General features: G+C 47.2%; 1 protein-coding gene across 2 annotated transcripts in view; it reads left to right on the forward strand.

Moving 5' to 3' along the window:
• The first annotated feature begins 565 nt into the window (after positions 1-565).
• Positions 566-16,937, forward strand: part of MMP24 (matrix metallopeptidase 24) — a 45,817-nt gene continuing 29,445 nt past the window's right edge. Inside the window, exon 1 of one of the 2 annotated variants that reach the window (XM_058685390.1) lies at positions 566-884. In XM_058685390.1, the coding sequence (XP_058541373.1) occupies positions 687-884 (198 nt within the window). In that variant the 5' untranslated portion in view covers positions 566-686. Of the gene's footprint in view, positions 885-12,537; positions 13,685-16,937 lie in introns of those variants that run through there. The other variant, XM_058685391.1, reaches the window with a different exon arrangement.

Here is a 16,937-nt window from a genome sequence, read left to right on the forward strand (position 1 = left end):
CAAAACACTCCTCAAATCTATTCCTCGGTTTCTCACCCTCCCACCCCTCCCTTCTCCCGGGCCACCCTCTCAGACCTTCTCCTCCAGGGCCACCCCCGCCGTCACCCCAGGCCATCTCCTCAGTCCCCTCCCCCGTGGCTGTCTCCCAGACTCCCCTTCTCCAGTGCCACCCCCTCAAACTCTGTCCCTCAGGGTTAGTCTTTTGGCTTCGGACCCCCAACCCAGTTTATCTTCCCCAGAGCCATCGCTATCGCGTGGTTCTATCTCTGGGACTATTTATTTAGCCTCTCCCCGCTCCCTCAGAGCTGCCCCTAGACCCCCGCCTTCAGTTCCATCCCTTTGGACCCTCCCTCCAGAGCTGTTCTTCTGGCCGCTGAGACCCCTCCCTGGCGCCGCTCCCCGGCCAGTGCCCCAGGGGTGGCCCGGAGCCGCCGCCCCCACGGTCCAGCCCGGGTGCTGCCCTGGTGCCCCTGGCCGCCCCCCGCCGGGGCGGGGCGCGCGGAGGCGGGGGCGCGCTGGCGGCCGAGGCGGCGGCGGCGGCGGCGGCGAAGACAGGCGGGCCGGGCGCGTGTCCGCGGCGCCGTGACTCGGCGGCTCCGCAGCGGCTGCAGCGGGAGGACCCGGCCGGAGCCGCCGCCGCCGCCGCCGCCGCCATCGCAGCCGGGCGGCCGGGCCCCGCCGCGGGGATGCCGAGGAGCCGGGGCGGCCGCGCTGTGCCGGGGCCGCCGCCGCCGCCGGGCCGGGCCCCGCGCTGGAGCCGCTGGCGGGTCCCCGGGCGGCTGCTGCTGCTGCTGCCCGCGCTCTGCTGCCTCCCCGGCGCCGCGCGGGCGGCGGCGGCGGCGGCGGCGCGGGCGGCCGAGGCGGAGGCGCCCTTCGCCGGGCAGGTGGGGCTGGCGCGCCGGGCCGGGGCGCGGGCTCGGGGCCTCCGGGCAGGGCGGGGGGCGGCGCCGGGGCCGGGCCAGGGTCGGGCGACTCTTGTCGCTGGGGGCGCGGAGGTGGCGCGCGGGGGTCCGCGCCCGGGGCTGGGCCGGGAATGGGGTAGGGGGGACCCAGGGCAGGGGCCGGGAAGGGCCGCGGGGCCGGGAGGCGCTTCAGCACCGCGGACAGGGGCAGCGGGCGGGGGCGGAGCGGGAGGGTCGGGATTGTTGTGGTGGCGGTGGGGTGTGTGGCCTGCATGACTATGTGTGAGGGAAACCGTACAACGCCTCGGAGTAAATAGTAAGCGCAGCCAGTATGTTGTGGGCTGGGAGAAGAAACCAAGGATGTTCAAGCTGGAGAAGAGAGGATGGGGGGGTGGGGGACGGGAGGGCGGGGGAAAGACTCGATCACTGTCTTCGTATCTGAAGGGCTGTCACGTGGAGGAAGGATAGACTTGCTCTGCGTGGCCCCACAGGGCAGAATTAGGGTCAACAGGGGTGGGGGTAGGGGCTGCAAGAAGACAAATTTCAGCTCAATATTAGAAGAAGTTTGTAACAATCAGAGCTGCTCAACCAGCTTAGGAGGCGGCGAGCCGCTCATCACTGACATGTGCAAGCAAAAGCTCCATGAGGAGATTGGATGGATACATGCATAATAATAATAATGCCAACTAGCATTTACTGAGCACTCACTAGGGGCCAGGCCTGGAGCTATGATTTATATCCTCATAACTACTCTATAAGATAGTTGTAATTATTACACCACCCCCCCTCCGCCGTTTTACAGATGAGGATACTAACTCAGGGAGCTTCAGTAACTTGCCCAAGGTCACACAGCTATCTAGTGATGGTGTTGGAATTCTAACCTAGGCAGGCTGACTCTAGTCCCTACATATTTAACCATGACACTATTCTCTATCACAGAAGAGGTGGGGAGCAGTTGGATTAGGTAAATTCTCTGGTATCTTCCAACCTGGAGGTCTGCAGTTCTAATAAGTGATAAGTAATAATTTAAGACAGTAGTTCTTTGCTGAGGAAAATTAGAGTGATTGCCTCATTTAGCCCGAGATATGGAGTGCGTTTGTTGAAGCAAGAAGTCTGTTCAGAAGAATGTGCTGGAACAGGGATTCTTAATTAGGCATAGGACTCAGGGGGCCTGAAATTTTGTGCAATATTGTGTTTGTGCATGCAAATGTATTGTTCTGGGAGAGAATCCCTAGATTTCTTCATACTGTCAAAGGGGTACATGATTCCAAAAAATTAGGGTGTGTAAAAAGTCTCTTTTGCCACAGTTGGTAGTTGTGTTTCAAAGATCTTGTCATTGCTGGTTGACTTTTAGTGGAAACTTTCCCTAGCCTGTTTGTGTTTTCAGCTTTATTACATCTCAAAGTAATGCATTTCATAAATTTGTTTATGCCCTCTAAAAAAGTAAGATTCCCTTAGTCTTCCTGAATGCAAAGGGTGAGGTGGGACGACCCTGGCCTGGGATTTAGGAGGCCTGCGCTTTAATCTAACCTTGGCCCCTGGTGGCTTCTTACCTTGGGCCGTTTCCTTGCCCTCTCTAGGCTTGAATTTTGCCATCTCTAATATAAAGAGATAGGGCTAGATGATCTCAACTCTGAAACTCTTTTATTCCTGTGATATTTCAAGCATTAAGAGGAGACTATTTTCTTAAATATGTCAGGATTTGGAGGAAAGGTTATGTGTACTCACACCTTATCCTTATCAGCTTTATAGGCTTTTATTATTCCACCTCTCTTAGCCTTTGTCTTTTCATGCTTAAGCTTCCCCCTTATGACCAGCCATCCATAGAACAGCCACATTCATCCTCTGGGTCATTGTAGTTGCCTTTTTTTAGATATCCTTGGGCCCTAGTTTTCAATAGATGTGAACCTGACCACTGTCCCAAATGTGGGACTCTTTAGTCTTGCACAAAGGAAGGATGATTTCTTCTTTGGTTTTCAGGTCCATTCCTGCTTCTGCCTATCCGTTTGCCAGCCTTCCTGACCTGGACACGTTAGGACGATGCCTTTAGGAAACAATCTGCAGTAGTTCCCTGATCCCTTTCCTGGGTCAGAAGTGATAGCCTGGAACCCAACACCCTGTACGTGGATTATTTTTATCAGAGTGCATTACCTTACATTTCCTCACATTGACGTTTATCTGCCATTTTGCATCCCACTCGGTACCTTCCTTCAGCTCTCTCTCCTTTGGCAGAGCATTTCCCTGCCTGAAAGGGTTTAAGATGATCTGCAGTCTTAAAATTTTCACTTTGCTCTACTTCTGGATCACTTATAAAAAATTTAAAACAGACAAGTCCCAGCATGGTCTCCTGGGGCCCCCTGAACTCTTAATTTCCTTTCATTCCAAGAAGTGACCCTTTATTTCTATCTATTGTTTCCTATCTTTAAGTGACTTCTCAGGCCCTGATTAAAAACAAACACCCACTACCCTTAATTCCATGATGATTCCATTTTCAGTGTCTAATATATTGTCCAGAAGTTTCTAAAAGATAGAGGAATTACATCCACTGCTTCTCTCAACAATTTGTACCTAATTGTTCCTTCGTTAAACACTAGTAGGTCACATGATTGAAACCTTACAGAAATACAGTTGCTTTTCACCCAGCATATAATGTTTAACTCCTCTTTCTGTTTTTTAAAGCCTCTGGAGTCTGACCCCACACTACCTCCTCACTAGAAAGCTGCCTTTCCCACTGCTCATCAGTATACATTCTTACTCCAGACAAGCTTGTCTCTCTTTTATCCTAAGACAGACTACCTATGTTTCTCTGCACATCTGCACAAGCTGTTTACATCTGTATCTCCACTCATCTGTGACCTCTCCTTAAAGTTTCACCCCCCCCCCCGAAAAAAACAAAACAAAACAAAACGCCTGAGTGGCTCAGTTGGTTAAGTACCCAACTTTGGCTCAGGTCATGATCTCGTGGTTCATGAGTTCAAGCCCTGCATCAGGCTCTGTGCTGACAGCTAAGAGCCTGGAGCCCGCTTCAGATTCTGTCTCCACCTCTCTGCCCCTCCCCTACTTGCACGCACTCTCTCAAAAATAAATAAATAAATAATAAATAAATAAATAAATAAAGTTTCAGCAAGCCCTGCTTCTTCAGGAAACTCTCTGACTTCTCTAGTTATTTAGTTCTCTCTTTTCAGGGCAACACCCATTTAAAATTTTTAAAAATATTTAAACGTTACTTGGGAGGAAAAGTTGCAGTTCTTAGGCAGGGCCTAAAAATGCTTTATGTTTTTAGATTTAATACACCGCCCAATGGTCATCATTAATTACTCAATTACTCATTCAGTGATTCTACTCTATCCCTTGTGCCAAAAGAGTTACATGGATCTGAAATAGATGCTTATGGACAGGTAGGTCTCAAGGTCCCTTCTAAAATGCTTCTTAGGGACAGGACTCATTGCCCACCTGTCCTTCCTTCATTGGAAATAGAGGTTATTCCTTTTGGCAGGTGGTCCCACAATTTCACCCATGGGTTCTTTCATAACCTGCTCAGTAGGCTGTCATCTAATGGTAGTGACATACAATAGAGAGGCATGGAAAGGTGGCTGTGACCTTAGACATCACCAAATAAGCACACACTAGTACTTCATGGACACTTATTGAATTGCTCTGAGTTGCCCAAGGACACAGACTCTGATAGTAGATGATTCAGAACTCAGAATTTGACCTGGTCTCCTGACTTCTTAGTTGAAAGCATTTTCACTACCTTTGACTTTTGATTTCATATCTCTGATCTTTCATTACCAAAAGACAAAATGAAAAAGAAAAAACACCTCATTCAGTCTGTTTCCTCCTTTGCATTCTTGAGTTTTTCTTTTGTATTTTGCACATCAGGGGATCCCTCTGATTCTCTAATTGCCTTCCTGTGTTTGGTTTATTTAAAGCATCTCTTTCTCTTATTATTAGCTGAGTAGAATACCCTACAAATAATGTTTTGGCCCTCCTCCTTTCTAGTTTGATTCTGAGGAAGGTCAGTGCAGACAGAAAGAGACAAGCTGATCAGCATGGTCCACACAAGTAACAAAGTGTGATGCCTGGATCTAAGGCATAATGGACTTCTGCCCTCTAGACCAGTTTTGAGGGATCCACTCTGGGTGGATGGAAAGCATTCTTTGGTTTACACATATAGTCAATGAATGTCAGAGCCCTGGATGAGGCTAGTGGTGGGGAAGGCCTATTAAGAAGTACTAACACATTCCCAAACCAAAAATTTCTTCCAATATGATCACAGCCTCCCAGTTTATCTTCATTTTTATCTGTAAAAAAAGAATTCTCACTGTTAGGAAGTTCTTCCTTTTACCTAATCTGAATCTACTCTGCCGAATTTTTTATTCATTTTCTTATTATTACTGTGGCTTTTCCTATTACTTTAACAGTCTCTTATCTGAAAGGTGCTTTGCACTTTCCAGATGCTGTCATGTGTGTGGTCCCACTTGATCCTGGCAACAACACCATGGATGAGTTAGGGAAAATCTTGTCCTCATTTTATAGATGAGCAGAGGGAAACTAAGAGAAATGGTGTGACCTGTACACATCTTGTCGAGGGACCCACATGTAGCTAATAAACAGTAAGGCTAGGACTAGAAGCCTGATTTTCTGTCCTTGGTCTGAGTTCTTGTTCTAGATTACCACAATAGCCTTTAAGCCAATCTTTTCCACTTTCAGGCTTGTCCCACTCCAATCCTTGAAAGAGGTTTTGGAGCAAAGGAAAGTAAGTTGATTGATCTTAGGACATGCCTAGCCTTATAATATGGTATAGTTTGACTCAAAATGAGAGGAACCTGATCTTAATAGATTGCAGCCAGTGTCTAGAATAATTCTTGGCACATTCTAAGTATTTTTAAATTGATATTATTGTCTGTGCCCCACCCCCCCACCAGCTTCTCAATAATGCTTGGTACACAAAAGTCAGTACCTTTTTTTGAAGAATAAATGAATACATGCCAGAGGAATAAATAAGGGCTGGGGACCACAAAATGGGAAGGAGATGAGGCTCGCAGAGAGAATGTTTTAGAAAGAGGTTGGTATTAAAGATGAACCTTTGAGGGAGGAGAAGGACAGACAACAGTGAGGGGGCAGTCCAGACAGAAGGAAAACCAGGAACTAAGGCTCCACAAAAGCACTTGGCATGTTTGGGAAACAGCAGATAAGTAGATGTGCCTGAGGCATCGAGTTACTCACTATTTCCAGTAAGAGTGTATGAGAAGAGGCTGGACAGAGGGAGGCTGAAAGCAGATTGTGAAACTGGCTTTTGTCCAAAGGCTGAGGGGAGTCATTAAAGGTCTGTGAGCAGAGAAGTGACCTGCTCAGAGCCGGGTTGAGAGGTGGAGGGACTGGGGCCTGTTCCTGAGCCAGCTGGGAGCTGGCTCTAGCCCAGATGCCTTTAGCTTTTTCCTAACATAACTCAGATCTGTGTACCCGTTTTAGGGAATCGTGTGTGGATAAAAGTTGTGAATCCCAGCTCCAGCCCTCCCTGGCTAAGGGATTTTGGAACAAAAGCTTTGGTTTCTCTGGACCTTGAGATTGATTCCATTCACATCCTTTGCTAGTTTTCCTTCATCATTATCTCATGCATTTGTTTTGAAAGGCAACTTTGAACTAGGCTTTAATGACATATAGGAGAATGGCAAAGCCATATATATAAAAGGCAACATTTTCTCTCAAAGATCATACATGTTGTTATAACCAAGTAGGTAGAGAAAAACAAGGTCGATTAACAACTTTTGTTAGCCATAATAATTTTAAAACTCAACTCTATACCACACACACTCATGGGCACACTGTTCTCTGTGCCCCAAAAGTGCTAGGCCACAAAGATGGGGGTCATCTGTCAACTCTTTCTTGCCTCACCTGCCTCAACAGAGTCAATCCCCAAGCCCCAGTGATTCCTCCTCCCAAGTAGATCCTCCGTGTGTCCACTGCTCCCCACCTCCACTGCCTCCTTCATGTCTGAACTTCTGTTATACCTCGTCTGGACTTCAGAAATTTCCCACCTGCTCAGCCTCTCTTGCCTGCCTCTAATCCTTCTTCAAATGGCAGCCAGAACGACCTTTTAAAAATAAATCTACACAGGGGTCAGTTCTATCCGAAGCAAATATGGCCAAAGCTAAGATTTAACAAAGCTGGGTGGCGATTATCCATGGTTTGTTTTTATAATTTTATCCCTCTCTGAGTGCTGGAAATATTCAATAATAAAAAAATTTTTAAACAAAAAATCTGATCATGCTCCTCCCACACTCACCTTGCTTCAAATGGCTTTTAGGGTGAAGGGTTTTAAAGTACTGTTAGTACTCTACTATCCCTTTTTCCTTTTGATTCTTATTATGGAAAATCTCAAATACATATGAAAGTAGAACGAACAGTATTATGAACCCCCTTGTATCCAGCACCCACCAGGCTGCTTCATAAGGCCTCTGAGGACCTGCATGACTGAGTCCTTCCCACCTCTCTAGCTTCCTTCTATCTAGACCATCTTCTTACTAAACTCTGGCCACCCTGGCCTTCTTTCCCTTTCTCTAATGTGCAGGCTCCTTCCCATCTCAGGAATTCAGTAAAATATTCTTTCTCTGGGGATGCTCATTCTTCCACCTGTACCCAGTCTTCTTCTACCCAAACACAGATCTCCACAGAGATGCCAGATACTCAGGGAAGAGCCATCCCTGACATCACAGTCTGTATCTCCTGTCAAACACAGCGCCTTCTCCCTTTCCTTCATTCCAGTCAGTGAAACATCTAGTCTTCCTTGTCTGACTCCCCCACCAGGGTGTAAGCTGCAGAGTTCTGGGGTGAATGGGGGGGGCGTGGTGACAGGAACATAAAACAGTATTTATAATGTAATGTGAAAGATGCTGTGAGTGAGTGGTACATAGAATGGCACTGGGAGAGCCAGAAGAAGTCCACTCACCCTTGGATAGCCCTCCCCGGTGAAGTGGCATTCAAGTTGCAGTTTGGTGGATATTTAATAGCTCATCATGGACAGGCCATGTGGGAAAGGCATTCTACAGAGGGCAGAGGGAAGGCACAGAGAGAGGAAACTGCAGGATGTATGCAGTCCACACAAGTAGGTCAGTAGCTACAGTAGGTATCCTTGGGGTGGGCAGTAAAAGGGTAGGACATGCCTGACAGAAGAAAAGGGTAGAAAGGTGCATTGGGTCAGATTGTGAAGCATACTGGGTGCCATGCTAAGGAGCTTGGATTTAAAACTGGCAGCAAGGAGCCAGAAGACAGGCTCCCCACTCAATCCAGTCAAGCTAAAATTATTATGTATTTCATACTTTATATAATGACTTAGCGGCAATCTACTTCAGTCATCTACCTGTTACAGCTGAAAAACTGAGGCCTGACCACGCTCTTTATCTTCCCTCTTCCATTTTCTTAACTCATCAGTACGTCAAACCCCAGGGGACAGAAAACTGTGGCAGGGTGGCAGGAAGGCTCTGGAAAAGGTGAGGATGATGAAGCCTCCTCCCTTCTCAGAGAGTGAATAAGAGTGTGGTCCCTGTCCTGGCCTCGGGAGGAGGCCTCTCCAGAATTGGAAAACTTGGATATCCCAGTGCTGACCCAAAACCCCAAATGTGTCTGTCATCTCCCTGGGTATGGTGATTGTCTGGCTTGTGGTGGCCTCCTGGGAATGGGCCAAGGACACGGAGCGGAGCACCAGGGAGTTCCCGCTACTGCACTTACCACCCACTCAAGAGCTGGTGGCAGCCAAGAGGCAACGCACGCCATTAAGGTGTTTGTCAAGAAGCTAAGCTGGGCATTGTGGGCGATCCTGATGGCCCTTTTTAGACTGGCTGTAAGTGAAAAAAAAAAAAAAAAAAAAAAAGACAGTGCTTGGAGGCAAACCAGAGTTAGCGTGGAGGGTGTAGCATGACAGAGAGAACCCTCCCTAGGAGGCAGGGACTCTAGGCTCCATTTCCTCTATCAACTTGCTCTGTGATTTTGAAGTCATTTCTCCCTTCAGATTTTATTTTTCTCTTCTGCAAAACAAGCATATTAAATCAGATGGTTTCAGAGTATGTTGACCAGTGCATTTTCTAGATACCTGAATGGTTAAACCTTCAATTTTGAAAATTTAAAAAATTAGTCACAACTGAGGTGGGCTCCGCAGCAGGGCTGGGAGCTCAGCAGTGTGGGTGAAGGAGGAAGCAGGGCTCTGGTGAGACAGGAGCTGGGGGGAACTGACGCGATGGTAGGGCTCATCTCTGAGGCATCACCACCCCATGATTTGGGCTGTCAGCAGTGACCAAAGATGGTAGCCAATCTCTTGCAAGAGAGTGTGGGAGCAAGAACACAGACAACACCATTGTGAGGATGCTTACTATCTGCCAGAATCTGCTAAATGCTTCGCAGGCACGTATTAGTTTCCTGTTGCGGCGGGAACAAATTACCACCAAACTTAGTGGTTGACAACAAAGACTTCTCATCTTAGAGTTCTGGAGGTCACAAGTCTGAAACAGGACTTAACCAGGACTAAAAGCAAGGTTTCTGTAGGGCTGGCTTCCTTCTGGAGGCTCTAGGGAGAATTCCTACCTGGCCTTTTCCAGCCTCTAGAGACTGCTCACGTTCCTTGGCTTGCAGCCACTTCCAGCATGGCACCACTCTGACACCTGCTTCTGTTGTCACCTCTCCTTCTCTGACTCTGACCCTCCTGCCTCCCTCTTACAAGGAACCCTGTGATTACATTGAGCCCACTTAAATAACCTAGGATAATCTCCCCACCTGAAGATCCTTAACTTCATTACATCTGTAAAGACTTCTTTGCCATGCCATGTGAGGTCACATAGTCATGAGGTCCAGGGATTAGGATGTAGCCATCTTTGCAGGGCCATTATTTTACCTGCCAGTGTATCATCTCACTGAATCCTCCTCACAACCCTTCTTTCATTATCCTCTGTTTAACAAATGAAGAAAATCAACCTTAAGGAAGTTAGGTCATTTGCCCAAGAACAGAGAGAGAGAGAGGATATGTGCGCGAGGGGCAGAGAGAGAGGGAGACAGAGGATCCTAAGCCGGTTCTGTGCTGAGAGAAGAGAGCCCAATGCAGGGCCCAAATCCACAAACCATGAGATTGATCATGACCTGAGCCAAAGTCAGACGCTTAACTGACTGAGCCACCCAGGCACCCTGATCTTAGACCACTCTTGATGCCAATCTACAACAACACAATGGAATCTCAATGCTGAGGTGCTGATGAACCCTGAAGTTAAGGTTAGCCAACGAGATGGGCAGGTGAAGGACCCAGAGATGATGGCAGCACTGAGGCACAGAGAGCAGCAGCTGGCTATTGAGCTAATTTTAATAGAAGGCTTTTCTAAATGGGTGACATACTTCCTGCCTTATTACACTAGAGGTGATAGTGCACACAGCATACCCATTCTTTCATGGCACAGGCTCATCACTCCTGACAGTGATGGGTCCTTACTGCAGTGGTTCTAAACTTTAGCAGGCAACCGAACCACCCTAAGTGCTCATTTTTCAAAAATTCAGATTCCCAGTGTCCAGCCACACATAGTCTGATTTAGTAGGGTCTAGGTTCAGGTTTGGGAATATGCACTTTTTAAAAATGTTTTTATTTGTTTTTGAGAGACAGAGAGAAAGAATGAGTGGGGGAGGGGCATAGAGAGGGAGACACAGAATCCGAAGCAGGCTCCAGGCTCTGAGCTGTCAGCACGGAGCCCGATGCAGGGCTCGAACTCACAAAGCAGTGAGATCATGACCTGAGCTGAAGTTGGCCACTTAACCGACTGAGTCACCCAGGTGCCCCTGTGGGAATCTTTCTAATAGTGGTTCTCAATCTGGGGCAATTTTGCCCCCCTCAGGGAGACTTTCAGAAATGTCTGGAGACGTCTTTTGTTTGTCACAGCCGAGGAGGTGGTGCTACTAGTATTCTAGTTGAAGGAACTGGGGATTCTGCTAATCATCCTACAGAGCACAGGACGCTCCCCCCCCCCAACAAAGAATTGTCTGGCCCAAATTATCAACAGTGCTGAGTCTGAGAAATCCTGTTCTACAGCGAGTTCTGACCAGATGACTTTCCCTCTCCCTGAACACTTCCACTCATTTTCATTCAATAAAGATGTCTCCAAACCAGGCCTTGTGCTAGGTGTCAGGGAACAGCAGTGGAGAAGACCGACTATGGGCCCTGCCCTCAGGCACTACATAATCAAGAAAAGGAGACAAGTCACAACATGTGGTTACAACACTGTGTGACAAGAAATGTGATAAGTTCAGAGGTCATGGAAGGCCTCCCCAGAGAGAGGAGCATGATCCAGATAGAAGAAACAACATTTCCAGAGAAGGATCCTTCCAGAGAAGGATCGGAACACACTGGAACACAGAGTGCTAGGTGGGGAATGGTAAAAGAGGTTGCAGAGGTAGTCAGGGGCCAAGTCATGAAAGCTCTTTGTTTTTTAAAACTGCTTTACTGAGGTATAATCGACACCCCAAAGCCGTACGTATTTAATATACGCAGCTTATGATCTTGGAGATAAATACATACCTGTGAAACCATCACCACAACCTATGCCATAAACAAACCCATCCCCTCCAGAGATTTCCTCCTGCCCTCATTATTTATTATTATTATTTTGTGCTGAGAACACTTAAGATCTGCCCTCTTAGCAAATGTTTAAAGTATACAGTACAGTATTGTTAACTATAGGCACTATGCTGTACAGATCTCTAGGATTTATTAATCTTGCGTCTCTGAAACTTTGTCCCCTTTGACAAAGATCTCTGGTTTCCCTGCCCTTGAAAGCTCTTGATGGAAAGTCCTTGAAGCCTTGCGGGGAATGGCACTTTCCATGCCCTCTTCCTGGAACTCCCTCACCTCCTTCAGGTCTCCCGCTCAAATGTCACTTCTACAGGGCCACCTTCCCTTCATCCTTTATAAAACAGTTGTCCCGTCCCTCTTAGCAACTCCACCTGCTTTATTTTTCATAGCACTATTGCCAGATGGTTCTTCCACTAGACTGTAACTAGAAAGGAACAAGAGTGTTTTTGTTTGCTGTCACATCCCAGAGCCTAGTACACAGTGCCTGGTACATAGTAAAATAGGTCCTCAAATACTGAGTGAATGAATGAATGAATGAATGAACGAATGAACAAACAAACAGAAATACATCTGATGTTTAGGAAGTAGAACCAGTAGTTCTTTGGTAGAAGATGGACGTGGGCTGTGAAGGAGAGGGTGGAGTCATGGGTCATATGAGGCTTCTGTTGGATAACTGGGTACACGGTGGTGTACCCCACGGCATAGGGGTCACGGCAGAAGGGTATGGAGTTCACTACGATGTGAGATAGGGCATTGCTTTTTAGGAGTGTGGTGTAGGCCATCCTGGGAGGGGAAAGGAATGCCTCTCTGGTTGTCTGACAATACGGAATGCTCGGTCTCAAACATATCTGCGTCTGAATCCTGCCGCTTATTAGCTCTGTGATTCTGAACGATTACTTAACTTCTCTGAACCTGTTTCCTCCTCTGCAAATTGGAGGTAGGGGTGGGGAGAGGGGGGCTTCCTCTCTCATGGGGTCACTGCATTCTAGAATGCCTAGCGCAATGCCAGGTACATAGTTGGTGTTCTTATAACAGCATTACTGTTGTTGCTATAATCAGAACATCTCTGTTTAAAAGTTCTTTCCTATAATGAGTCAAGTTCTATGTCCTATAATCTCCTGTGCTGGTCTTAGTTTTGCCCTCTGTGTTAGCCAGAATAATTCTCCTTCCATAGCTGTTGGCTTTAGGAAGACTGGCATGTCCCCTGCAGCTCCCCATTCTCCAACCTAAATATCCTCATCTTCCCAAACAGGACATGGTTCATATGAGTGCTTCCTTCATTCTCCCAGCCCTCTCCCTTAGTCGTGTTCCTGTTTGTCACTGTCCCTCTGCAAATACAATGTCCAGAACTGGACTTGGACCTTCTGTAAGTGTGGAGGTCATGCCTTGTTCCTGTTACATCATCACCCTAAATTATGACCTCAGCCGCCCAAACTCTTTGATCAGAGTCTTTCATTCTTTCTTCCTCATTCTAGCCCATGCTTCCAAAGCTGACACCTCTTTCCTGGTCCTTCTTTGTGGACTTCCCCTCTGGCCTTTCTCATAATACCTTCTATCTAGCCCACTGCAGTCCTGATCCGACATCTGATTCTAATCATTCTCCCATTCCCTCTCCAGACCTGGAGACTGGTCGGGGTTGGCCTCACACCCGAACAGGTGCGATGCTCCTGAATCCCCCCAGAAGGCCATGCTGCTTAACAGATCCATCTCTCTCTCTCTCCTCCCCCACTGCTATCTGTTTTCCAAGAGTGAACAGCAGCACTGCCAGCTGATCTGCTGCTTGCTGCCTCCAATGCCTCTTCTAATGTCACCACCGCCTCTGCTGTCTGCCGCTCTCTTCCCTCTTCGGGCCACATTTTTTCTCCTTGTTATTTTCTGCTCTCTCCTTTGCCTGCCACTACTGAATATCTCAACTTTGGCTTCCCAGGAACCCAAATCCCGCCTTCTGGCCAGCAAACCAATCACACGTATTGTCTGCCATCTCTACATCTTTGGTTCAGCCCAGCTATTTTGGTCCCTGCTCGCACTCTGAGATTTTTCTCACTTTCCTCTGGGTTTACACCTCTTTCAGCACTTAAAGGGTGATAGACATCTTAGAGTTGGTTAACTGAGCTATAAAGGTCAGACTTCTGACACAGCTGGTGATTGGCTAATGGATCTAGGTGTCAAAAGATGGAAGGTAGGTCATTGTATTTAAAACAGAATGGGGCTTTTTTCCTTTTGTGGATTTTATCTTCCTTTTTTTTCAGATAGGACAATGGAGCCCTATTGCCTCATCAAGCAAAGAAGTCAAACCACAATAGACTGAATTTCAGCAAATGTTTTTCTCAGCCTCTAACAGACACCAAGAATTGTGCTTGGTGTTTTCATGTGTATTACTCATTAAGCCTTCCCAGGATGAAATCCCTTCCTTGGTACCCAGGCAATGCCTCCTGGACCCACTGTTTGTTCGTTTGTTGGTTCATTCATTCATCCAGTGATGATCTGTTGTGCCAGGCACTGTTCTAAGTACTGTAGCAAATACAGGAATAAACATGACAGTCTCTGCTCCTCAGGAACTCAGTCTAGTGGGGAAAACATATCAACCAACAGGTAGGGTGCACTGTGGTAGCTGCATTTAGAGTGGCAGAGAAGTGAAACAGTGCAGGAGTAAGGATGGTGCCCACTAGTTCTGCAAAGAGCTAAGGAAGGTTTACCAATGGAAGTAACATTTCAGCTAGACTTTGAAGGATGGGTTTGCTACGTGCATAAAGAGAATGGGTTTTGTAGGCAGCAGGAACAGCTTGCGAGTATGCAAGGGCAGGGAATGTTTTGGAACTGGTATGACTGGAGTATAGAAGACTTGCATCAACATCAGGGGCTTCTGCCCAGAGAAGCCAGAGGACTTCCTGGGTCACAGAGCAAGTGAGTTCATTGCAAAGACTGGGTTCAGTGGCAGAAGTTCGAATTGTCTGGTCCCTGGCCTCTTAGCCTCTCTCCCATGTACATGCAGGTCCAGTCTCAATGCTCTGTTCCCTGGCTTAGAGCTGTCAATGACCAGCCCCTCCCTCTCCCATTTCCCTTCTTAGTGGTCTGCCCCTGAGCTCTGAGGATTGTTCCCAGTGAACCTGGGAGGGAAGCAGAACTTAGAGAAGGCTGATCCATTCTAGTGTTTGGTCCCGACCCGGACATTTGCCTGGGACCAGAGTCCTTAGATCCCATCTCCTGATGCTGCAGAGCTAAACTCTGTGACCTTCATAGCGCATCCTGTTTGGCTCTGAGCCACTCCTTGCTTGTGTATCCCAGAAAAGGAGCTGGGTAAACCAGGTTGCCCTTTACCGAAGAGGAGCTACTTTCAATTCCCCGAAGTGTTCAAAGGCTTAAGAGTAGGTTTATGCCAAAAGTTTCCTGTTCCTTATCTCTGGCCATAAACAGTAATGAGAGCAGGAGGGGAGAAGATTCTTAATTCCTGTGCTAGTTCAGAGGTGGGTGCTCAAAAAAATCCTCAGTTGGCTGCTTGGTTTCTCAGCACTATCTGTCCAAAAATTCCCACGCATTTCCCAAATGCCATAATTCATTTTAGTTGGATTTCTAGAGAATAGACTCCACAGATAAGAAGGAATTTGATTTATTTTAGATTTGTACCACACCTCTTTCTGAAAGGGTTTGAGACAGCGTACAGGTTGAAACAAGGTTTTTAAGTAAGACTTTTAAGGATGAAATAAAACTTGTGGTGAAAAAGATTAAGAAAGTAAGTTACTTCCAAGCATAGCCATGTTCCATATTTAAGCCATACTTTTGGTTGAAAGATTCTTTGGGGAAAAGGCCAAGAGGGGAAACCACTGGGTGACGCAGTGTCCACTTTCTGAAATCAGAAAGCATACAGAATCTCCATAGGGAAGGGGTTCCCGGGTGGCTCAGTCGGTTAAGCTTCTGACTTCAACCTAGGTCATGATCTTGCCATTCCTGAGTTCAAGCCCTGCGTTGGGCTCTGTTTGACAGCTGAGAGCCTGGAGCCTGTTTCAGATTCTGTGTCTCCCTCTCTCTCTGCCCCTCCCCTACTCATACTCTGTCTCTCTCAAAAATAAACATTAAAAAAATTAAAAAAAAAAAAAAAGAATCTCCATAGGGAAAACATTTTCCTAAAGCTAAAGCTTGACAGGAAGAGCTGTGTTTGCGCCTAAGAAAGCCAAGTGAGGGTGAAGAGTACACAGTTCTTGTCAGCTGTCAGTCCTCTGCCTGCGGTACTTGCGGTGCTCCCGGTGCTGTGTGAGAGATGGTCATATCCATAGGCCACCTAACAGCAAGCAGACTGGACCATGACAGACACACTGCCCTCCGTAGGACCATCAGGACTGGCTCTCGGCCCAGGGAGAATGTGGGAGGGTGTAGTGACTAGATTTCAAAAGGCAAAGGAGTCAAAGACCAAGTTTTCTACCTCGATTTTACAAAAGATAATAGAGACACCATCCCCAGCAATAGCAAACACCTTTGCATGATTATGTGTCAAGTGCATTTGTTCATTTTACCTTAATAACAATCTTGTGGAGGAGGAATTATTGTTTACATTTTACAAAAAAGGAAATTGATGTTCAATTTACCTGTTCGATCTCAGAACTAGGTGCCTCTTTCCCACTATGTGCCCTATTTATTCAACCCAATAATTCATGTCTTTTTAAGTTTATTTATTTTGAGAGAGAGAGAGAGAGAGAGAGAGAATCCCAAGCAGGCTCTGTGCAGCCATGGCAGAACCTGACTTGGGGCTCGATCTCAGGAACCAACCACGAGATCATGACCTGAGCCAAGAGAGTTGGATGCTTAGCCCAATAATACTTAATTGGGGTTTCCATAAAGACAGGGAACATAACATGACATTCTGGCCGGGAGGATGTGGTGCAGGAATGTAATGCTTTGATGACATAATTTAATCTGGGAGTAGAAGCTGAGACCTGGATGATCAATGGGTAACTTAGCTGCCCTGTCATGTCCATTTCTAGATGATTTATTTGAGCTTTTTGGCTGATCCTAGGCCACAGTCAACTCACAAGTGATTCTCTGTAATTTGCCCACTTTATAAACAGATCATTGCATACCGCCTCCCTCCATGTCTCTACTTTCCAGCCCTCTCATCACCACGCTCCCCTCCCCCCAATTCCCGTCATTTGAAACACAAATCAGGATGTGCCGTGCTCCTGACACCTCCTGCCATTGCACATGCTTTATCCCTCAACACTTCTCAGATCCCTCTCCACCCGGAAGCCTTCCCTGAGTTCCCCTCTCTCCCTATCCCCACCCCATGTGGAGAAGGCACCTCCTCTTTGTTCTCCCATAAAGCCCTGTACATACCTGACTTTTAGAGCTACGTTTTCGTGGTGGATTTACTTGCTGGTCTGTGAGCAACTAATGCATCTTTATATCCCCAGAGCCTTGCAAGGTGCCTAGGGTGTAGGAAG

Source organism: Neofelis nebulosa, chromosome 9 (assembly GCF_028018385.1).
Source record: "Neofelis nebulosa isolate mNeoNeb1 chromosome 9, mNeoNeb1.pri, whole genome shotgun sequence".
Classification (NCBI taxonomy): domain Eukaryota; kingdom Metazoa; phylum Chordata; class Mammalia; order Carnivora; family Felidae; genus Neofelis; species Neofelis nebulosa.